The sequence below is a fragment of the Chelonia mydas genome, chromosome 24 (genome assembly GCF_015237465.2).
Source record: "Chelonia mydas isolate rCheMyd1 chromosome 24, rCheMyd1.pri.v2, whole genome shotgun sequence".
Taxonomy (NCBI): Eukaryota; Metazoa; Chordata; order Testudines; family Cheloniidae; genus Chelonia; species Chelonia mydas.
Window position 1 is genome coordinate 3,683,214 of NC_051264.2, and position 23,009 is coordinate 3,706,222.

Genomic DNA, 23,009 nt, shown 5'->3' on the forward strand with positions numbered 1-23,009 from the left:
CACGTACACCGCGTAACACAACCCAGATACACACACACACGCAGGCTGTCCACAACACACACGCACACACACTATACACAGCCTAATACACTCGTCCACATCCGCCCGCACTGTACACAGCATAACACACAACCCAGATACACGCAGACATAAAAGGCTCTACACAAGATAACACACTCACTGGCATGTCGATAACACAACCTAGGTGCACGCTCATACACAGGCTGCCCACAACATACACACACACAGTACACAGCATAACACACAACTAATACACACACAGGCTGTACACAACAGAACACACACGTCGACACACACTGTACCCAGGAGAACACACAACGAGGTGCACATCGGCACCCTCACAGGCTGCACGCAGCATAACACATGACCCAGACCCTCGTAATGCACACGGCAGACACGCATTCGCACACGTATACACACCACACACACCGTACACACCCCCTCACAGGCGCCTAATGCCCGTGGCAGAACACACAACCTCGACCTGCCTTCACGAGACACCCGCTGAGCCATTTCGTACACAGCACACATTGCGGTGCAGCAATCGTGTCCAACGGAACCGCGTCACTCCCACAGAAGACACGCGTCGCAACACCCGGCCCAGACGCCGCTTCACACGGGCTGCGCACAAACCACCCACACACGCGGCACCAGGCTTCCAGAGCGCTCGGCACCCAACAGGCACCTGGCGCACCGCACGCTCGGCGGCTCCTTCCTGCCCTCCCACCCCGGTGCTGACCTCAGTGCGCCAGTGCGGTGCTAGGGGGCGCTGTGCTGCAGGGAGCAGTGGGGTGGGGGCTCAGTAGGGGGCGCTCTCCCCTCTGGCTCTGTGCTGACCCCAGTGCAGTGCTAGGGGGCGCTGTGCTGCAGGGAGCAGTGGGGTGGGGGCTCAGTAGGGGGCGCTCTCCCCACTGGCTCTGTGCTGACCCCAGTGCGGTGCTAGGGGGCGCTGTGCTGCAGGGAGCAGTGGGGTGGGGGCTCAGTAGGGGGCGCTCTCCCCTCTGGCTCTGTGCTGACCCCAGTGCGGTGCTAGGGGGCGCTGTGCTGCAGGGAGCAGTGGGGTGGGGGCTCAGTGGGGGGCGCTCTCCCCTCTGGCTCTGTGCTGACCCCAGTGCGGTGCTAGGGGGCGCTGTGCTGCAGGGAGCAGTGGGGTGTGGGCTCAGGAGGGGGCGCTCTCCCCCCTGGCTCTCTGCTGACCCCAGTGCGGTGCTAGGGGGCGCTGTGCTGCAGGGAGCAGTGGGGTGGGGGCTCAGTAGGGGGCGCTCTCCCCTCTGGCTCTGTGCTGACCCCAGTGCGGTGCTAGGGGGCGCTGTGCTGCAGGGAGCAGTGGGGTGGGGGCTCAGTAGGGGGCGCTCTCCCCTCTGGCTCTGTGCTGACCCCAGTGCGGTGCTAGGGGGCGCTGTGCTGCAGGGAGCAGTGGGGTGGGGGCTCAGTAGGGGGCGCTCTCCCCTCTGGCTCTGTGCTGACCCCAGTGCGGTGCTAGGGGGCGCTGTGCTGCAGGGAGCAGTGGGGTGTGGGCGCAGTAGGGGGCGCTCTCCCCTCTGGCTCTGTGCTGACCCCAGTGCGGTGCTAGGGGGCGCTGTGCTGCAGGGAGCAGTGGGGTGGGGGCTCAGTAGGGGGCGCTCTCCCCTCTGGCTCTGTGCTGACCCCAGTGCGGTGCTAGGGGGCGCTGTGCTGCAGGGAGCAGTGGGGTGGGGGCTCAGTAGGGGGCGCGCTCCCCTCTGGCTCTGTGCTGACCCCAGTGCGGTGCTAGGGGGCGCTGTGCCGCAGGGAGCAGTGGGGTGGGGGCTCAGTAGGGGGCGCTCTCCCCTCTGGCTCTGTGCTGACCCCAGTGCGGTGCTAGGGGGCGCTGTGCCGCAGGGAGCAGTGGGGTGTGGGCTCAGTAGGGGGCGCTCTCCCCTCTGGCTCTGTGCTGACCCCAGTGCGGTGCTAGGGGGCGCTGTGCTGCAGGGAGCCGTGGGGTGTGGGCGCAGTAGGGGGCGCTCTCCCCTCTGGCTCTGTGCTGACCCCAGTGCGGTGCTAGGGGGCGCTGTGCTGCAGGGAGCAGTGGGGTGTGGGCTCAGTAGGGGGCGCTCTCCCCTCTGGCTCTGTGCTGACCCCAGTGCGGTGCTAGGGGGCGCTGTGCTGCAGGGAGCAGTGGGGTGTGGGCTCAGTAGGGGGCGCTCTCCCCTCTGGCTCTGTGCTGACCCCAGTGCGGTGCTAGGGGGCGCTGTGCTGCAGGGAGCAGTGGGGTGGGGGCTCAGTAGGGGGCGCTCTCCCCTCTGGCTCTGTGCTGACCCCAGTGCGGTGCTAGGGGGCGCTGTGCTGCAGGGAGCAGTGGGGTGTGGGCTCAGTAGGGGGCGCTCTCCCCTCTGGCTCTGTGCTGACCCCAGTGCGGTGCTAGGGGGCGCTGTGCTGCAGGGAGCAGTGGGGTGTGGGCGCAGTAGGGGGCGCTCTCCCCTCTGGCTCTGTGCTGACCCCAGTGCGGTGCTAGGGGGCGCTGTGCTGCAGGGAGCAGTGGGGTGGGGGCTCAGTAGGGGGCGCTCTCCCCTCTGGCTCTGTGCTGACCCCAGTGCGGTGCTAGGGGGCGCTGTGCTGCAGGGAGCAGTGGGGTGGGGGCTCAGTAGGGGGCGCGCTCCCCTCTGGCTCTGTGCTGACCCCAGTGCGGTGCTAGGGGGCGCTGTGCCGCAGGGAGCAGTGGGGTGGGGGCTCAGTAGGGGGCGCTCTCCCCTCTGGCTCTGTGCTGACCCCAGTGCGGTGCTAGGGGGCGCTGTGCTGCAGGGAGCAGTGGGGTGGGGGCTCAGTAGGGGGCGCTCTCCCCTCTGGCTCTGTGCTGACCCCAGTGCGGTGCTAGGGGGCGCTGTGCTGCAGGGAGCAGTGGGGTGTGGGCTCAGTAGGGGGCGCTCTCCCCTCTGGCTCTGTGCTGACCCCAGTGCGGTGCTAGGGGGCGCTGTGCTGCAGGGAGCAGTGGGGTGTGGGCTCAGTAGGGGGCGCTCTCCCCTCTGGCTCTGTGCTGACCCCAGTGCGGTGCTAGGGGGCGCTGTGCTGCAGGGAGCCGTGGGGTGTGGGCGCAGTAGGGGGCGCTCTCCCCTCTGGCTCTGTGCTGACCCCAGTGCGGTGCTAGGGGGCGCTGTGCTGCAGGGAGCAGTGGGGTGTGGGCTCAGTAGGGGGCGCTCTCCCCTCTGGCTCTGTGCTGACCCCAGTGCGGTGCTAGGGGGCGCTGTGCTGCAGGGAGCAGTGGGGTGTGGGCTCAGTAGGGGGCGCTCTCCCCTCTGGCTCTGTGCTGACCCCAGTGCGGTGCTAGGGGGCGTTGTGCTGCAGGGAGCAGTGGGGTGGGGGCTCAGGAGGGGGCGCTCTCCCCTCTGGCTCTGTGCTGACCCCAGTGCGGTGCTAGGGGGCGCTGTGCTGCAGGGAGCAGTGGGGTGGGGGCTCAGTAGGGGGCGCTCTCCCCTCTGGCTCTGTGCTGACCCCAGTGCGGTGCTAGGGGGCGCTGTGCTGCAGGGAGCAGTGGGGTGTGGGCTCAGTAGGGGGCGCTCTCCCCTCTGGCTCTGTGCTGACCCCAGTGCGGTGCTAGGGGGCGCTGTGCTGCAGGGAGCAGTGGGGTGTGGGCTCAGTAGGGGGCGCTCTCCCCTCTGGCTCTGTGCTGACCCCAGTGCGGTGCTAGGGGGCGCTGTGCTGCAGGGAGCAGTGGGGTGGGGGCTCAGGAGGGGGCGCTCTCCCCTCTGGCTCTGTGCTGACCCCAGTGCGGTGCTAGGGGGCGCTGTGCTGCAGGGAGCAGTGGGGTGGGGGCTCAGTAGGGGGCGCTCTCCCCTCTGGCTCTGTGCTGACCCCAGTGCGGTGCTAGGGGGCGCTGTGCTGCAGGGAGCAGTGGGGTGGGGGCTCAGTAGGGGGCGCTCTCCCCTCTGGCTCTGTGCTGACCCCAGTGCGGTGCTAGGGGGCGCTGTGCTGCAGGGAGCAGTGGGGTGGGGGCTCAGTGGGGGGCGCTCTCCCCTCTGGCTCTGTGCTGACCCCAGTGCGGTGCTAGGGGGCGCTGTGCCGCAGGGAGCAGTGGGGTGGGGGCTCAGGAGGGGGCGCTCTCCCCTCTGATTCCCCAGTCCCCACCCCAACATTACTGGTGGGAGAAGCTGGTCCCGGTGCTCAGTGCCGTGTGGGGTCCCTCCCTCCCCAGGGCGCTAACGCTCATCCTCTCTCCCTTCCCAGTTGTCCAGACCCGGTTCAGCGAGGAGCCAGAGGACCAGACTGTGGTGGCCGGGCAGAGGCTTGTCCTGTCCTGCGTGGTGTTGAACTACTCCGGGATCGTGCAATGGACCAAAGACGGCCTGGCGCTGGGCATGGGGCAGGGGCTGAAAGGTACTGACGCCCTGGCCGGGGCAGGGAGGGGAGGCGCCCAACCTGCGGGTCAAGGAGTCGGGGTGATCCATCGCTTCCCTGTCCCTTCCCTGTCGTAGTCTTCTCGGTGGCGCTGGGGCTGGAGTCACAAGGCACGAGCCGCAACGTGACTGATCTACCCACTGCCCTTCTCCCTGGGCAGACCCGACGGCTGGCTCTCCTGGCGTTAATGTCAATGGACTAAATGGGCCCTGAGAGTCCAAGGTGTTAACAGGGCCCTGTCACTGTCCGGGGAACACCCAGGGCCGCTCCAACAGACTCAGGTGCCAGCTCCGGTGATTCCCAAGCCCGCCGGCATCCTGCCTTCCAGTGCCAATCGGGGTGGGGGGGGGGGCGTGTCTCTTTCTGGCAGCCCACTCCTTTCCCCTCTGTGCTTATCCAGGTTTCATTCATTCGCTGCCCCGCGTCTCCACCCTCTCGCGCTCATCCCTCCCGCCTGCCCCGCCCTTCCCTTCCTTCGCTCAGTCTTTCTTTCGTGCCCCCCGCCTGCCACGCGCACGCTGGGGGGAGCAGAGCGCCGTTAGCTGGGACGACAGCACCACTTGCTGAATGAGATGGAGAGAGGGGAGGAGGCTGGCTGGCATCTAACCCGTGGAAAGCAGGGCAGAATGAAATCATAACTCCGTTGATTCCTATAGAGTAACACCCGGGATTCATTTGGCCCATTCTCTTCCTACACTCTGAATTCTCTTCCGCGCTCCAGGGTTTTTATTAGGTCTAGAGGAGCCGCCTCTTTTTAATCACAGGACAGACTTAGCCAGTGGAACTGACTGCCACAAGATACTAATGGGTGGCAGAGCTTAGCATGGTTCAGGGTTTATGCAGATAATAAGACACGCTGTCCAGAAGCCACTTGCTACCAGGTATTAGGAACGAATTAACCTGTCCTGGGGCAGGTTATTCCAGAATTAATAACTGTCCCTAGCTCTTATTAGTTGTAGATCTCAACGCACTTTACAAAGGAGCCTAGTGTTATTCTCCCCATTGTACAGAGGGGGAAACTGAGGCATAGAGAAGGGAAGTGACTTGTCCAAGGTTACACAGCGGACCGATGGCAGAACTGGGACTGGAACAGAGATCTCTTGAGTCCCCATCCAGTGTTCTAGCCACCAAGCCACACTGCCTCCCGTTATGGGGGTTCTTACACTTTCCTCGGAAGCAGCAGTTGGAAACAAGATACCGGGCTAGATGGGCCCCTGGTCGGACCCAGCATTTCTTATGCTCCTGTGTCTTTCTGATGAGATGGAAAACTGCGGTCTCAACCACTCATGCTCGTTTAAGATCCCATGGCACCTTTTCTATGAATCATAACCTTGTCCTCCTGGCCCCATTCCACCTCTGGAGTGACATTCTAGATCCCACTGTGCTTTCAGTTCCTCCCTTGCTGTCCTATATTGCTGTGCAGTGTTGCTGTTAAGCAACTGCCATGCCCCACCCCAGATGCAGTTGCATTTCAGTGCTTGGTGAATGAGTCCCATGAAGCATTGCTATGTGGCTGTTAAACAGCTGCCATGCACCACCCCAGAGGTGGCCGCATTTCAGCACTGGGTGAGCAATCCCTGTGCAGTGTTGCTGCGTGGCTGTTAAACAGCTGCCATGCACCACCCCAGAGGTGGCTGCAGCTATTCCTGACGGAGCTTGTATGTCATCGTTCACATCTGTAAAGGGGTTTGGGATCCCAGGGAATCGTCCCTTAACCTGTCTCTAGTGCCTCCTACCGGTGCCGTGTCCCTTCAGTCTGCGCGTACCGTGTGTGGGCTGTGCTGGTGGTGCCGTCACCTCCCTGCCTGTCCTGTCTCTTTCTGCAGCCTGGCCACGCTACCGGATCATCGGCACGGCAGACTCCGGACAATACAACCTGGAGATCACCGACGCCGAGCTCTCGGATGACGCCTCGTACGAGTGCCAGGCCACAGAAGCTGCGCTGCGCTCCCGGCGGGCCAAGCTCACCGTCCTGAGTAAGGGGCCGCCTGCTCCCCCGGCCCTTCTTCTGCAGGGCTCCCCCAGCCCCCAGCCCCTCTCCCTGTGTCAGGGCTGTGCCCGGCATTGGACTAGGTGCTCTGCTCTGTCTCTTGTTGGGTTGGTGCAAAGCGGCTCGCCAGGGTGAATCTGGGTTGGTTCTGCGACGGGAGACCTGCAGGGAGCAGCGAGGGTGACCCAGAGCTGGGGGCACTCTCCCCTTTGAGTCCATGCTGAGGCACGTGTCCCCGAGTGAACCATCCACCCTGCTCCCCGCAGCACAGCGCCCCCTAGTGCCAGGCTGGGACACTGGAGTCAGCACTAACGCAGAGAGGAGTGCGCCATCTAACCCTCCTCCTGTCCACTGGGGACACCCACCAAAAAGACCCAACCCATGGCCGCTTCTCTAGAGGAGACCTGGGCCTGACACTAGCATGTCTGCCAGCAGCTGTTCCCTCTTGGGTACCCCAACTGTGGGAGGGGATCCCATTTTCCAGCCTGCCCCAGAGCCTGGGCGGGGCATGGCCTCTGCCGGGTGGCCCTGATCTCCCTGAGCGCTTTCGCCGCCTTTGAAACCACTTCGCTCAAAAATGAAGTGCAGAGAACTTGGTGGCGGCCACCGGCTCCGCGGGCCGTCGGGAATGCTGCTCCCGCAGCCGCCTCTCCCCGCCCTCGCGGGTCCTGGATGTGCCGCTCTCTTTAATGCCTTCATCTATATGCGCGCCGTGGCTGAGTTACTGCAGCTGTGGGCGCCGTAACTTTGATTTCCCTGACTTTTGTGCCTTGTAAAAAGCCGCAATCGAAATGTTGCATGAATGGGATTTGGGGCCGATGGTTTTTTCCTCCCCTTCTCTTGCATTGAAATTCTTATTCTAACGCCGGGAGATAAAATTAAAGGGAAGGCGCGAGGGGGATGCTGCTGGATTACTGAACGTGCAGCTGAAACCGCAGATTTCCGCCCGGTCACTCGGGTTCTGGGGCGGGTGGGCTGGGGCCTGGGAGCAGTTAGAAAGGCTCGTATGATGGCGTCTTAAAGGGGTGAGGGGGTTAAGAGAGGGGGAGGGATGGTTTGGGCAGGGTCTGAAGGATTCGGGGCTGTTTGGAGCTTTGCCCGCCACCCCACACATGCATCTTCCTAGCGCCATGCGCCGGGGGCTGCAGGAGATGGCCGCGCTCCCTTCCATGACGCTGTTAATGCAGGTGAGGGTTTCGGGGGACCGCGCGGGGGTGAGGCCAGGCCGTGCAGGGAGGTGGAGAGCCAGAGGGAATCGTAGGGTTTGCCGGTGTCCAGCAGCCTGCATTAGAGTCAGCCCAGCCCAGCCCATCTCTCCTCTGCAACTGGGGCACTTCGCCAGTGGGGCGTCAGGCTAGCAGCCAGCTCTCGGCACCACCGAAGCCCAGCTCCGAGAGGGGCCGAGCGGGGATGCTGCGCGGGGGGGCCGGGCAGAACTGACAGTGGTGGGGCCATGCTCGGGGCCCACGGCTGGGGCAGGCTGGGAGAATGGGACACGGGCTGAGAGCAGCAGGTGCTGTGGGGGGGAATCCTCCCTCCCCTTGCCTGCCCCATGGGAGGGCTCTGAAGCCCTGTGGGTTGGATGCCTGTACAGTCAGCCGCTTGGGGGGCTGGAGTTGGATACACTGGGTTCTGGAGAGACAACAAGCGACCTCAGCCCTTCAGCAATGCTGCCAGGGAATCTCCTCTCTGCCAGCTCTAGAGGCTGAGGGAGCTTGAGATAAACCCTCTAAGGCCCTGGTTGTGCCCCCTACCCGGGGCAGGGCTAGGTGACAGGATGACTGTCCAGACTGGCGCTGTCACCGCCAGGGCAAAAGCAGCCTGTAAGCAAAAGCACAGGAGCCAGGGTCTCAAACCAGGGTCCCGAGCGAGTTGGCTGGGGACAGGGGTGCCCTGGGTCTATGCAAGGAGCAGAAGCAGAAACTGCGCAAGCTTGTTCCATCCTTTTCTGCTCTTCCCTTCCTCCCCGGCAGGCCCTGCGCTCCCTCCTCTAGACCCCCATTATGCATTCGCATAACTGCAGAAAACCCCCCTGGGGCAATCTGAAACCAATGGGGCCTTTCCAACACATCCATCTAGGCTCCCTCTCTGCGGGCGTGTCAGAAAAATCCCATCCTACCTGCAAACAAACGCATTGTCTTTCCAGCCAGTATGCCAACCCCCCGCCCTGCCAGCTGCAGGTCCCGGAACTTTTATAGCGCACTCCGGGCACGGCACCTGCAGGCAAACAGAGAAGAAAGCCATAAGCTGTCACTGTCGCGACTGACGGCTCGCACCCACCCCACCCACAATCCTGCCTGCTTCGTGGGTAACGGCGGAAGATTGGGAGCAAAGATCTTTTCTTGGTGGCCCAGTTTCCTTCTCTTAAGGTTTTGTTCTTAACTCCAAACAAGGCCTGCTTCTTCTTTTATTTTTATTTTTAAATTAAGCCCTAATAAATCAGTAATGGGGCTTTAGAAATCAATCACAAAGTGGCTTTGTACAAAGGAAAGCAACTTCCCCAGCTCAGCTTCCCGGCTGACAATCAGTTGTCAAAGCCCGACTTCACTTACACAGAGCCCGCAAACAGGCCTGTGTCTTTTTTCGTGCTGCTAATCAGTTTCTCTTTATTAGAGCATCATCAATTTTTCAGTGTCATGCGGCCTGGATTCATTAAGACGTGCGGTGGTTGAAAGAGCCACCAAAAACCTCCGCTCGCTGTGGAGTACAACTTGGTAAGGCTTTTTTTAAAGCCCCTTTCCCTGCTGTAAGAGCTGCAGGTCCAAGACAGAGCTCCTGAGCAGATTACATAAAGCTCTCATTAAAACACAGCTCTCTCTGCATATTTCATCTAACAGAATAGCACATGTAACCACCTTTAGATAGCATCTCTGGCTGGGCTTCCTGTCGTGTCTCTGTGTCTGTCACAGAGGGCCGAAAACAGGGGCGAGTGCTGGTCAGGGATTTTTCGGCAAAATGTTTTTTTGCTGGCTTCAGCAAGACTGAAATGGCTGGCAGGGAAGGTCTGGTTTCAACAAATGTCCCGACTTGAAAAGCCGTTTAGGAATCGTCATCATTTTTCAAAGGCAAAGTTTTGATGTCTCAGTTCAGCGCGACTTTCTGGTTCAAAATGTCCCTTCATTTGTACTAAGGAGAAAAGAAGCAAAGGGTTGAAACTGAAATGAAATATGAGGCGTCGTGATTGACCCAAAACAATTTATTTTTTCGGTTCACAAAAAATTTCAAGATTTTACCTTTGATCCCCAATTTGAGCATGGAAAAATGTTTTAAATCTTGAAAATACACATGGGATTGGCAATTCTCTCTCCCCTCCCCGCCTTAATATCGGGGTGTGACCCGCACTGCCCCATCCGAATGGCGAGTGGTTCATTTCCTGGGGTCAAATGCCCGAGTTGGAGCTTTCTCGAATGGGGCCAGATCGATTGAGGCCAGTTTGTGCAGGTTTTCAGGTTATATTAAAAGGATGGTCGGAGCTCGGGATGGAGGGTGTGAGCTGGTCACCATAACAGGGGTTGAATGAATCCCTCCCCCAGTCAGCCAGGTGCATTATGGGAGCGTTCAGAAGCACCAGCTGTTGACCAGGGCTGAAGTCAGAGTACTGGGCTGATGGACTAGTGGTCTGGTCTGGTGCAGATGCTGGGGTGGATGGACCAATGGTCTAGTCTAGTGCTGATGCTGGACTGGATGGACCAATGGTCTGGTCCGGGGCAGCAGGAAGGGGAGATGCTGGGGTGGATGGCTCAGTGGTCTGGTCCGGGGCAGCAGGAAGGGGAGGTGCTGGGGTAGATGGCTCAGTGGTCTGGTCCGGGGCAGCAGTAAGTGGGATGCTGGGGTGGATGGCTCAATGGTCTGGTCCGGGGCAGCAGGAAGGGGAGGTGCTGGGGTGGATGGCTCAGTGGTCTGGTCCGGGGCAGCAGGAAGGGGAGGTGCTGGGGTGGATGGCTCAGTGGTCTGGTCCGGGGCAGCAGGAAGGGGAGATGCTGGGGTGGATGGCTCAGTGGTCTGGTCCGGGGCAGCAGGAAGGGGAGGTGCTGGGGTGGATGGCTCAGTGGTCTGGTCCGGGGCAGCAGGAGGGGGAGGTGCTGGGGTGGATGGCTCAGTGGTCTGGTCCGGGGCAGCAGGAAGGGGAGATGCTGGGGTGGATGGCTCAGTGGTCTGGTCCGGGGCAGCAGGAAGGGGAGGTGCTGGGGTGGATGGCTCAGTGGTCTGGTCCGGGGCAGCAGGAAGGGGAGGTGCTGGGGTGGATGGCTCAGTGGTCTGGTCCGGGGCAGCAGGAAGGGGAGGTGCTGGGGTGGATGGACCATGGCTTCGCTCAGATATGGCATGAACGGCGTAGACTGCACCCAGGGGCTCAATGGTCTGCCACAACATGCTGACCCCTGTGTTCCCCACGTTCCTGATGGTGCTTGGCGAGTTTCTTCCCCCACTTCGTCTGGTCGGCGATTTCTCCCCCCGTTGCCTCGCCATGCCCACTATCTGGGGGCCGTGGTGTGTGTAGCGGGGCCGGGAATATATTGTGGGCGGCAGGGGGTGAGGGGTCAGCCAGCGCCAGGGTGCACCGAAGCCCCAGCCGCGTGCCGGATCTGAGCCAACCCGGCACTCACCTGCCTCTCTCTCCGCTGCTGCCAGTTCCCCCTGAAGACCCGGTGATCGACGGCGCCCCCGAGATCCTGCTGCGGGCTGGCACCCCGTACAACCTGACGTGCCGGGCTCACAGCGCCAAGCCTGCCGCCACCATCGTCTGGTTCCGGGACGGGCTGCCGCAGGACGACGCCAGCGCCAGCACGGTACAGAGCCCGGCCCGCCCGGCCTTTGCCGCTCCCCACGAGCTAGAAGATGCCGAGGGTGGGGAGAGAAGGCAGGTGGATCCCTCCGCCCCTGGGGAGGCGCAGCGGGGTGGCTGGCTCCGTTTGAAACCCCTGCAGGAAGGACACAGGAGAGCAGCCCCTCCAGGGCACAGCCCTCTAACCCGCCTGCACCACTCAGAATCCTGGGCCCCTTTTCTCCTGCATTCATGTAACGAGTTAGAGAGGTCTCAGTCCAGCCCAGGGGAGCGAACAATGACCGCCCGTCCCCGTCAGCCCTCATTAGCAGTTGGCCCTCGTTAGCACGTGGCCTGAGGACGGAATGGGCCACGGAGGCTCGGCTCCCCTTCCACCCCGGAGGCGGACGTCCTGCTGGGGATAGTGGGGCAGCTCATCCCTCCCACTGCGCCTGCTCTGGGTGCGTGTGGACATCTCGCGCCCCAGGGCTGTCACCAGATCCTTGTTAATTGCTGGAAGGAAACGCCGTCCCCTCCCCCGCCCACTGCCTCTTTAATTGGTTTGATTAGTTTTCCTTTCCCCTGACAGAGCTGGTTGCACTTTCCACGAGCACTTGAAAGCCAAATGTCCCGCTCATTAATCCCCACACAGTTTATGGTGCGAGAACATTAATCCTGATGAACTTGTGGGGCATTTTATGGGCATGTCACAGGCCAGTCGGGGAGCGCCGTTCCAGGCGAATTCGGAAACCATTCACTGCAGCGTTAGCACTTGCCGGCCTGGCTCCGACCCCCCCGGGAAGTCCTGCCCACCGAGATTCTCCCCAGCAGTGGCATCATCAGAGAGTTTGGGGTTGTTTTTTTTCAGTGACGGAGTACAGTCTATTGGTTACAGCAGGACACCTGGGTCCTCTCCCCAGCCTTGAGAGAGGAGTGGGGTCTAGCGGTTAGAGTTGGGGGGCACTTGGCATAGGATTTCTGGGTTCTTCCACCAACTGTAGAAGGAAGTGCTGTCTAGTGGTTAGAGCGGTGAACTTTAAGTCAGGACTCCTGGGTTCTCTTCCCAGCTCTGGCTGGGAATGGGGTCTAGTGGTTACAGCAGCAAAATAGAAATTAGGGCTCCTGGTTCTTCTCCCAGGCCTGGGCTGGAGCCTAAGTCTGGTGGTCAGAGCAGGGGGAAGGGAGTCTGGGCTTGTGGACACTGCGCCTGACTCTGCCTCTGACATGCTGTGTGGTCTTGTGCATGTCCCTTGCCCCCTCAGTTTCTCCACCTGGGCAATAGGAAGGAATAACCAAGTGCCCCCCTTTTGCCAGCCCTATGGTTTGATCGTCTCCTCTTCCCTGTGGGCAGGAAGTGTTAGCAGATGGCAAGAGGGAAACCACGGTCAGCCAGCTCCTCATCAACCCCACAGACGCGGACATCGGGCGGGTCTTCGTCTGCCGGAGCACCAACGACGCCGTCCCGGCCGGCAAGGAGACCTCCGTCAAGCTGAACGTACACCGTGAGTCCAGCCCCCGCCCCGCTGCGGGGCTCCAGGGCCCCGCTGGACGGCAGGTGCAGGAGCAGTGGGAATGGGGCCTGGTTCCCCACCTCCCCTCCCCTCATCAGTTACACCAGCGTGCAGCGGGTGCAGAAAACTGCCATTTACACCCACTGGGGTAAACGACCAGGTGAAGGGCAGGGGGCAGCCCACAGGAGGCTGTGTCTGCACTGGGGAAAGAAGCCACCCCAGGGCACTGATCACATCCAGTGCTTGGTTCATAAATAGAGGGGTGTGTAGGAGGATAGATAGATAGATAGATAGATAGATAGATAGAGGGGGTGTCTGGGATGGATGGATGGACAGATGGGATATCTGGGGATGGATGGACAGAGATGGGGTGTCTGGGGATAGAGGGATGGATAGAGAGGGGGTGTCTGGGGATGGATGGACAGGCGGACAGACAGAGTGGGGGTGTCTGGAGGTGGATAGATAGAGAGGGGGTGTCTGGGGATGGATGGACAGGCGGACAGACAGAGTGGGGGTGTCTGGAGATGGATAGATAGAGAGGGGGTGTCTGGGGATGGATGGATGGATGGATGGGGTATCTGGGGATGGATGGACAGAGATGGGGTGTCTGGGGATGGAGGATGGATGGATGGATAGAGGGGGGTGTCTGGGATGGATGGACAGACAGACAGACAGGGTGGGGGTGTCTGGGATGGATGGACAGACAGACAGACAGGGTGGGGGTGTCTGGGGATGAATGGACAGGGTGGGTGTCTGGGGATGGATGGACAGACGGACAGACAGGGTGGGGGTGTCTGGAGATAGATAGATAACTGCTCTGCCAGGTTCTTAGGGTTATGTGCGTTGGTGTCACCCTAATTTCCACACTTTGGAACCTCAATCTACCTTTCGGTGACAGAATGCCCCGTCTCCAGCCGGTCCCAGCTGGGCAGCCCCATGGCATAGGGTGGGGCGGGACGCTCACGCTGGCACTGCCTAGCTACACCTGGCCCCGGGGCGGCTGGAGGAGCTCCGATCGTCCTAGGTTTAGAATCACCGTGAGATGCGGGGCTGGGAGGCTCTCCGCTGGCTGCCCCGGACAGCTCTGCATGTCAGGCCCCCCGCCCAGCCCCCCGGCGCGCTGTGACAGCACCCGGTCCCACGAGCGTGGCTGGGCAGCTGCAGGCCACCGGGGTCCCGGGGCGCGAGGCCACCCTGCCTGAGAGGCACAAACAGCCCGCAGAACTCCCGGGGGCCAGGGCGTGGGGGCCAGTGGACGGAGCACAGGACCGGGACTCAGGAGATGGGGGTCTCCAGGTCTGCCGCTGATCTGCTTGGGCAAGTCTCTGCCGGCCGCCCGCGGAGCGGGGCCGGGGGATGGCGCTGGCCTGCCGTGCGGGGCTGCAGCGTTGGCCACTCAGGATTTCCCCGCTGTGTCTGCGGCCCAGCACTGACCCCCAGTGGCTGCTGTGGGGAATCGCAGCTCTCACGGGACCCGAGAGGCAGCTGGGGCGCGGCGTTCCCCCTGCCATGTGGCACTGACCGGAGGAGGCTGATCCACAAACTGTCCACCCCTTGGTTTTCCATTGAGCTTCTCCTGGAGCTCCCCCCAGCATTGATTTAAAGACCCCCGCCCCAGCCAGGGAAAATCCGCCCCGTGGCTCACTGGGCTGGCAGAACAAGCAGCTCCCTGCACCAGGCTCCACCCTGGGGGCCTTTTTTGTCCCTGCCTCAGTTTCCTTCCCGTGCGTCGTGCCAGTGACAGCTGTCTCCGTCTCTCCCTGGCAGATCCCCCCACGGTCACCCTCTCCATCCAGCCCCAGACGGTGCAGGAAGGCGAGCGGGTCGTCTTCACCTGCGTGGCCACAGCCAACCCGGAGATCAGAGGCTACAGGTGAGGGGCGCGGGTGGAACCAGCTGGGATACAATTAAAGGGGAGTCCCCGGGCCAACCAGCTTCTGAATCCAGATTCCTGCTAGCATCACAGCAATCAGCTTCGGCCCCTGATGCCTCCCCCGCACGCCCGTGGATTCGAACCGTTCACGGATGGGTTACACAGCTCCGTAGCCCATCATCAACCCGCTGAGCCGCTTCCCTCCTTGGGGGGAGGAGCCTCTCTCTGTGTCTGCCCTCCCCTTCCCCCCCAGGGGGAGGAGCCTCTCGCTGTGTCTGCCTTTCCTTCCCCCCAGGGGGAGGAGCCTATCATCATGTCTGCTCTCCCCCCCCACAGGTGGGCCAAAGGTGGCGTGATCATCGAAGAAGCCAAGGACAGCAAGTACGAGGCGCAGGTGGATTATTCCTTCTTCACGGAGCCCGTCTCGTGCGAGGTGCACAATGACGTGGGAAGCACCAACGTCAGCACGCTGGTGGACGTGCACTGTGAGTGCTGCAGGGGGGCGATGCGCCCCACCGCTCGGCCTGGGCGGAGACGAGTCGGGGCTGGAAAAGGGGGGTTCTGCAGGGAGGCGGCTGGGCACAGGCAGAGCCCGGGGTGCTCGCTGGCTCCCCGGTTACCAGCCAGCCTAGTGGTGTGTCACCTGCGTGCCAAGCCCGGCCCTGAGCGCACAGAAAACACGGCCAGCGGCGGGACTCGAACGCAGGCTTGTTAGTGCCAAGGGCACAGACCGCCCCACTGCCTGAGCCCCTCGAGCTGCGCCTCAGTGGGCGGGGGCTGGAGGCTAGTGGGAGCCATGAGCACATGGGGACACACGGGGCATGCTCACACACGAGCCATGAGCACACGGGGACACACGGGGCATGCTCACACACGAGCCTTGAGCACACGGGGACACACGCGGGGACATGCACAAGCAAGCCATGAGCACACGCCCTCACACACATGAGAACACACACACACACACACAAGCCATGAGCACATGCACGCGTGCACACACAGACACACACACGCATGGGGACACACACACGCACACGAGCCAGGAGCACACATGCACACACACCCATGTGGGCACAGACGTAAGCTATGAGCACACACCCGGGGATGGACACACGGATGAACCACAAGCACGGGGGTGAACACACATGGCGACACATGGACACACAAGCCATGAGCACACAGACATGTGGGGACACGCACACACACACACACATGAGCCATGAGCCCACCGGGACACACCCACGGCAACGGGGACACACAGCCACGTCCACCCATGGGAGCCAGGAACATACCTGCGCACCCAGGGCCGCTGACGTCTCTCTCTTGCAGTCGCCCCTCGGATCGTGGTGGACCCCAAGCCCATGACCACCGACATCGGCTCGGATGTGACGCTGACATGCGTGTGGGCCGGCAACCCCCCGCTGACCCTCACCTGGACCAAAAAAGAATCCAACATGGTAATTCCTCTCCCAGCACCCCATGGCCCCGGGGCTCGCACGGCCTGTCCCCCGCCGCACACGCCCCCCTCTCACGCTCCGCCCTGTGTTTGTGCCCAGGTGCTGAGCAACAGCAACCAGCTCTACCTGAAGTCGGTGACGCAGGCCGACGCTGGGCAGTACGTCTGCAAAGCCATCGTGCCCAGGATTGGCGTGGGCGAGCGGGAGGTCACCCTCTTTGTCAATGGTGAGGCCCTCTGCCCAGGGTATTGGGGAGCAGGCTGTACCCCAGTGTTCATACCCACAGTACCCGGGTATCCAAACCCTCAGCTTGGTACCCTGGGCACGATGCCCCAGTATTTGGACCGACTTGGTACCCTGGGCACAGTACCCCAGTATTCAAACCCACGACTTGGTACCGAGGGACAGTATGCCAGTATTCATGACCATGACTGGTACCCTGGCATAGTACCCCAGTATTCAAACCCACGACTTGGTACCCTGGACATGATGCCCCAGTATTCGTACCCACGACTTGGTACCTTGAGTACAATGCCCCAGTATTCATGCCCATTGGTACCTCTGGCATAGTACCCCAGTATTCATGCCCATGACTCGGTACCCAGGGCACCATACCCCAGTATTCAGACCCATGACTCTGTACCCCTGGCACAGTACCCCATTATTCATACCCATTGATACCCTGGCACAGTACCCCAGTATTCATACCCATGACTGGTACCCCTGGCACAGTGCCCCGTGCATGGGACTCCTTATCTCTCAGAACACTGCAGCATGGCATCCCATCTCCTACTCCCTCCAGGGACGCTCTCCCCGGCCTGCTGCAGCTCCCCATTCTTGTTAACTAATGAGCCTGGTGGGATGCTCCACAGCCGTGGAGTGCCCGCTCTGCCCCAGGCAGTCTCTGGCTTACGGTGCCCATTTTAAGCAGCTGTTTCTCTCCCCCCACAGGCCCCCCGATCATCTCGAGCGAGGCCGTTCAGTACGCTGTGCGTGGCGACCGCGGGAAAGTGGAGTGTTTCATCGGGAGCACGCCACCCCCCGACCGCATTGTGAGTGCTCTCCTGGGGGGGCGCTCTCCACAGGGGGCGGGACGGGGGGCAACCCGGCCTGGGCTGGGGACCCTCTAGCTAACACACCAGGGCAGCAGCAGCTTCCTTCCTAACCAGGACCTTGTCACCACGGTCTCTGTGCTTCTCAACGCCCGCTGGGCTGAGGAGCTGTGCCTGTTGTCTGTGCCAGAGAACGGAAGCCAGTTTATGCACCAACAGCTCCGCCAGTCCACACTCGCCAGGGTTAGGGACTGCAACGGGGAGCTATCCCACGGTCCCTGGCTCTGCTGCCGGAAGAAGGCATGCTGGGAGATTTGTGAAGGACGGTGGTGGGTGGGCCGAGTGGAACCTTTCCAGCTCGTCTGTATCCACTTTGGCTCTAAGCACGGTCAGCCTGGAGTGGCCCTTAGCACAGATGCAAGCTGCCTGGTGCATGCGGACGTAAGATGAGCCACAGTCCTTGAGGCTGGTCAATTTAGCATGGTCAATTTCTCCAATATGGACTAGCCTAAATTTAAGGCACTCATGTTGTCCTTGGAGTTTATGCTGTGACATCCCCGTGGGTATATCTGAAGCCAAAGTCTCTGGATTCATGAGCATGAGTTACCGCGGGTTGAGATACTGGACCAGGTGGGACCCATCCGTGGGCTCATAAACCTCTCTATACCCTCCAGCCACTAGAGAGAGACAGAGAGTCGCTTTGGCATCAATAACGTGGGAGCTGGTTGGAAAATTGAATTTTTGTTCCCTGGGAAATTCGGAAATTCCCCAAATTAATTTTTGTTCTGAATTGTAACAAAAAATCAACATTTTGAAATTTGGCACAGAACAAAAATTCCCCCAAATTTCTCTCCGAAACCATTGAGATGTTTCATTTTCATAAGGCAAAACCATTTGGTTCCAATAATGTCGATTCTTTTCAACTTGGATATTGTATTAAAATAATAAATATAACATATATTATCTACCATAATAAATACAATACAGTAGAGCTCCTGTTTAGTGAACTAATGGGGGATTGAGGAATTCATAATGTCGAGAAGCTCATAAAATTGAACATCTCAAAGTTGAGGGTGATACGGTGCATATGTTAATTTATTAATTGTTCAGTGATTGTGTACATAATGAGTGGTAACAGATGGGTTAAGGGTGCCGGATTTTCCTTTATTTGAGAAAACTGCAACTCTTCTTCGTGGCTGCTAAATCTCTCAGACTTTTCAAGCCTCTACAGTTGCTTGAACATTAGCTGATGGATTGTAGCAGAAAGATGGTTCTTGTAAGCGATCATTCATAAAGTTGATGTTCCTAAAACTGGGGTCCTGCTGTACATAAATATAATATACTATTAACATTAACATTTCACTATAAAATACAAGTTGAACCAAAATGAATCGGAGCAATGAATTCGAAATGGAACCTTTTGATGTTCTGGAAATGAGAACATTGAAATGATTCTTCAACGCTGTTGAAATCGACAGGTTCCCGTGAAATATTTCAATTTTGCCCAAACTGCGTTTCTGTTCCGTCTAAAATTTTCAGACCCATTCTAGTTGCACTTGGATACGGCCACGTTGGCCGTGGTGGAGAAGGAAGGGGAGGCTCGGAGAAAAAGGAGGGTTGAATGAGGCCGGAACAGAGGGGTAGTGAGAAGCAGACAGAGTCGGACATTTGGAGTCAAAGTGTGCAGGCCCCAAACCCCACCCCTGCTGTATGCTCCCAGCAAATAATCGTTTTCCCTTCACAGCTGCGTTTATTGTTTCCTTGCGCTCTTAGGCCAGCTGCATCTCTTCCCTCTCCCCCTCAGCTGTAAATAGTTAATTGCAAGAGCAATCGTTGGGTGAGACGAGCACTCTTGGCTTTGCCTTGGGATGGGTCACTGACCAACCTACAGCCAGATCCTGCGGGGAGGGAAGGGGATGTGATGGCTTTACTCGGATCAGGTCAGAGCGGCTGCTTTGGAATGGAGGGAGAAGGAATGACGTGAGTCAGGAAACAAAGAAACTGCAGTTTACACAGAGGAGCAAAACCGCTAGCAATCAGCAGCCTGAAGCGAGGTCCTGTTCTGGTGTGGCACGAGCACTCCCCCTTGTGGGGACACCGGGACTTGACTTGTCGTGCGACCGCAGTGTAACCTAAAGGAGAGGCCCTGGCTGGAAGCGTCTCTTTAAAAAAACCCAGCCTCGTTACTGCCCCATTAAAGCAGCTCGATTGAAAAATAAACACACTGGCGGGGAAGGCTTACATGCAGTCTCCTCAGGTGACCGTGGCTGTACGGCGCGCCCAGGGCACGCGCTGGTCCTGCTTGTGCTGGGAGAGTTACAATGGCCCGTGGTATGAAATGTTTATTACACCCTGGCCCTGTGGTGAGCAATGGGGCTGCAATAACCACCCGGAGGGGCCTGCATTGTGCTATTTCCTGAGCTGAATTTGTCTCGGAGCTCAGCAGTATTAACATTGCTCACATGTCGCTGTTTGCTTTGTCTGCATCGCTCTGTCAGTCTCCTGCTCCCTGTCTCTGCCATTCTTTCACATCCCTTTGTCTCTGCTCCTGTCTCATCTGCCTGTCTTCTATCTGTCTATCCCCATACGCACCCATCTACCTGCCTGTCTTCTGTCTGTCTAACCCCATACGCACCCATCTACCTACCTGTCTTCTGTCTGTCTATCCCCATACGCACCCATCTACCTGCCTGTCTTCTGTCTGTCTATCCCCATATGCACCCATCTACCTGCCTGTCTTCTGTCTGTCTATCCCCATACGCACCCATCTACCTGCCTGTCTTCTATCTGTCTATCCCCATACGCACCCATCTACCTGCCTGTCTTCTGTCTGTCTATCCCCATACGCACCCATCTACCTGCCTGTCTATCCCCATACGCACCCATCTACCTGCCTGTCTTCTGTCTGTCTATCCCCATACGCACCCATCTACCTGCCTGTCTTCTGTCTGTCTATCCCCATACGCACCCATCTACCTGCCTGTCTTCTGTCTGTCTATCCCCATACGCACCCATCTACCTGCCTGTCTTCTGTCTGTCTATCCCCATACGCACCCATCTACCTGCCTGTCTATCCCCATACGCACCCATCTACCTGCCTGTCTTCTGTCTGTCTATCCCCACACGCACCCATCTACCTGCCTGTCTTCTGCCTGTCTATCCCCATATGCACCCATCTACCTGCCTGTCTTCTGTCTGTCTGTCCCCATACGCACCCATCTACCTGCCTGTCTTCTGTCTGTCTATCCCCATACGCACCCATCTACCTGCCTGTCTATCCCCATACGCACCCATCTACCTGCCTGTCTTCTGTCTGTCTATCCCCATACGCACCCATCTACCTGCCTGTCTTCTGTCTGTCTATCCCCATACGCACCCATCTACCTGCCTGTCTTCTGTCTGTCTATCCCCATACGCACCCATCTACCTGCCTGTCTATCTCCATACGCACCCATCTACCTGCCTGTCTTCTATCTATCCCCATACGCACCCATCTACCTGCCTGTCTTCTGTCTATCTATCCCCATATGCACCCATCTACCCGCCTGTCTTCTGCCTGTCTATCCCCATATGCACCCATCTACCTGCCTGTCTTCTGTCTGTCTGTCCCCATACGCACCCATCTACCTGCCTGTCTTCTGTCTGTCTATCCCCATACGCACCCATCTACCTGCCTGTCTATCCCCATATGCACCCATCTACCTGCCTGTCTTCTGTCTGTCTATCCCCATACGCACCCATCTACCTGCCTGTCTTCTGTCTGTCTATCCCCATACGCACCCATCTACCTGCCTGTCTTCTGTCTGTCTATCACCATACGCACCCATCTACCTGCCTGTCTATCTCCATACGCACCCATCTACCTGCCTGTCTTCTATCTATCCCCATACGCACCCATCTACCTGCCTGTCTTCTGTCTATCTATCCCCATATGCACCCATCTACCCGCCTGTCTTCTGTCTGTCTATCCCCATACGCATTCATCTACCCACGTGTCTATCCCCATATGCACCCATCTACCCACCTGTCTTCTGTCTGTCTATCCCCATACGCATTCATCTACCCACCTGTCTAACCCCATACAACCCATCTACCCGCCTGTCTTCTGTCTGTCTATCCCCATACACACCCATCTACCTGCCTGTCTTCTATCTATCCCCATACGCACCTATCTACCCGCCTGTCTTCTGTCTGTCTATCCCCATACGCATTCATCTACCCACATGTCTATCCCCATATGCACCCATCTACCTGCCTGTCTTCTGACCATCTATCCCCATATGCACCCATCTACCCACCTGTCTTCTGTCTATCCCCATACGTACCCATCTACCTACTTGTCTTCTGTCTGTCTATCCCCATACACACTCATCTATCTGTCTGTCTTCTATCCCCATACACACCTGGCTACCTACCTGTCTATCCCTATACACATTTATCTATCTTTCTATCTATCCCCATACACACCCATATATCTATCTGTCTGTCTGTCTGTCTATCCCTATACACACCCATCTAGCTATCCCTGTCTACCCACCTACCTGTTGACACAGCCCTGGTGCCCCCTCCTGTGTCCTCAAGTTGCAGATGGTGGCTGAATGGAGGAATCCTGCCGTGATCCTCCCACATCCCCATTCAGTTTGGGACAGGAAGTGAAGGGGACGATTGTATCCTACTGGAACCGCGGGGGGCTGGTGGGCTGTAGATACCCAGCTGGGATTTGGCCCGGATGCTAGGGTTCTCCCGGGCTTAGCGGAGGTGTGATGGGGCAGGAGCTCTCAGCCCCCGGAGCTGACCAGGCCTTTCTCCCTTTTGCACGCCCCACCCGGCGATAGGCCTGGGCCTGGAAGGAGAACATCCTGGAAGCTGGCACACTGGAGCGCTACACGGTGGAGAGAACCAACACGGGCAGCGGGGTCCTCTCCACCCTGACCATCAACAACGTGATGGAGGCCGATTTCCAGACACGCTACAACTGCACGGCCTGGAACAGCTTTGGGCCGGGGACGGCCATCATCCAGCTGGAGGAGAAAGGTAGCAGGGCGGGGAGGGAGTCAGGACTCCTGGGTTCTATCCCCAGCTCTGGGAGGGGAGTGGGATCTAGTGGTTAGAGCACAGGGGGCAGGACGCCTGGGTTCTATCCCCAGATCTCGAAGGGGAGTGGGATCTAGTGGTTAGAGCACAGGGGGCAGGACGCCTGGGTTCTAGTCCCAGCTCTAAAAGGGGAGCCTGAACCAGGGTTTACAGCAGGTTGGGAATGGGGAGCCCTGTGTTCCATTCCCAGTTCTGGGGGACAGTGTTGTCTGATGGTTAGAGCAGGAGGCTGGGTGGATTCCTTGGTTCTCTGCCGCTGACTGTGTGAGGCCTTGGGCAGCTCCCTTCCCCTCTCTGTGCCTCAGTTTCCCCATCTGGGGAGCAGGGCTAGCAATGCCAACCTTGGAGGGGATCCTGCTCCATCTCAAGGCAGTCGGGGGCTAAGGGGTGAGAGTGGGCTAGGGAGGAACCGGCAGGAAGGGGGCAGCACGGCTCCCCCAGCTAAAGCACCCCCCGTTCCCCCTGCAGAAGTCCTGCCCGTGGGCATCATCGCCGCAGCCACCATCGGGGCCAGCATCCTCCTCATCTTCTTCCTCGTCACCTTGGTCTGCTTCCTCTACAGGCGCCGCAAAGGAAGTGAGTGCGGGGGGGGGGGGAATTCCCGGGAACCCCCTTCAACTCCGCCCGGGGGCGAGGAGGGAGGGGAACGGCTCCAGCCTGGCCCAGGCGGCACCTACCAGCCACTCAAGGGACAGGCCGGATGGTACCAAGAAGCCGTGTGGTCCACAGGGGCCACGGCTGGATGCGTCTCCCCCAAAGCTGGATGTGTCAGTCTGCGGGCCGATGCCCCCGTCACCCCAGGATGGAGCACGTGGCCCACAAGCAGCCTCGTCCACCGGGGGCGCCCCTTGGAAAGCCCACGACACCTGCAGGCGACGGGAACGGCCATGGCTCCTTTG

General features: G+C 59.4%; 1 protein-coding gene across 1 annotated transcript in view; it reads left to right on the forward strand.

Annotated features, from left to right (window-relative positions):
- The window catches only part of KIRREL1 (kirre like nephrin family adhesion molecule 1), an 88,359-nt gene that overhangs the window by 62,914 nt on the left and 2,436 nt on the right, over nucleotides 1-23,009 (forward strand). Inside the window, exons 2-12 of the mRNA XM_037883140.2 lie at nucleotides 4,201-4,350; nucleotides 6,198-6,347; nucleotides 10,991-11,148; nucleotides 12,475-12,625; nucleotides 14,402-14,507; nucleotides 14,844-14,992; nucleotides 15,837-15,964; nucleotides 16,064-16,190; nucleotides 16,916-17,016; nucleotides 21,852-22,050; nucleotides 22,579-22,686. Coding sequence (XP_037739068.1) covers nucleotides 4,201-4,350; nucleotides 6,198-6,347; nucleotides 10,991-11,148; nucleotides 12,475-12,625; nucleotides 14,402-14,507; nucleotides 14,844-14,992; nucleotides 15,837-15,964; nucleotides 16,064-16,190; nucleotides 16,916-17,016; nucleotides 21,852-22,050; nucleotides 22,579-22,686 — 1,527 coding nt within the window. The remainder of the gene's footprint in view (nucleotides 1-4,200; nucleotides 4,351-6,197; nucleotides 6,348-10,990; nucleotides 11,149-12,474; nucleotides 12,626-14,401; nucleotides 14,508-14,843; nucleotides 14,993-15,836; nucleotides 15,965-16,063; nucleotides 16,191-16,915; nucleotides 17,017-21,851; nucleotides 22,051-22,578; nucleotides 22,687-23,009) is intronic.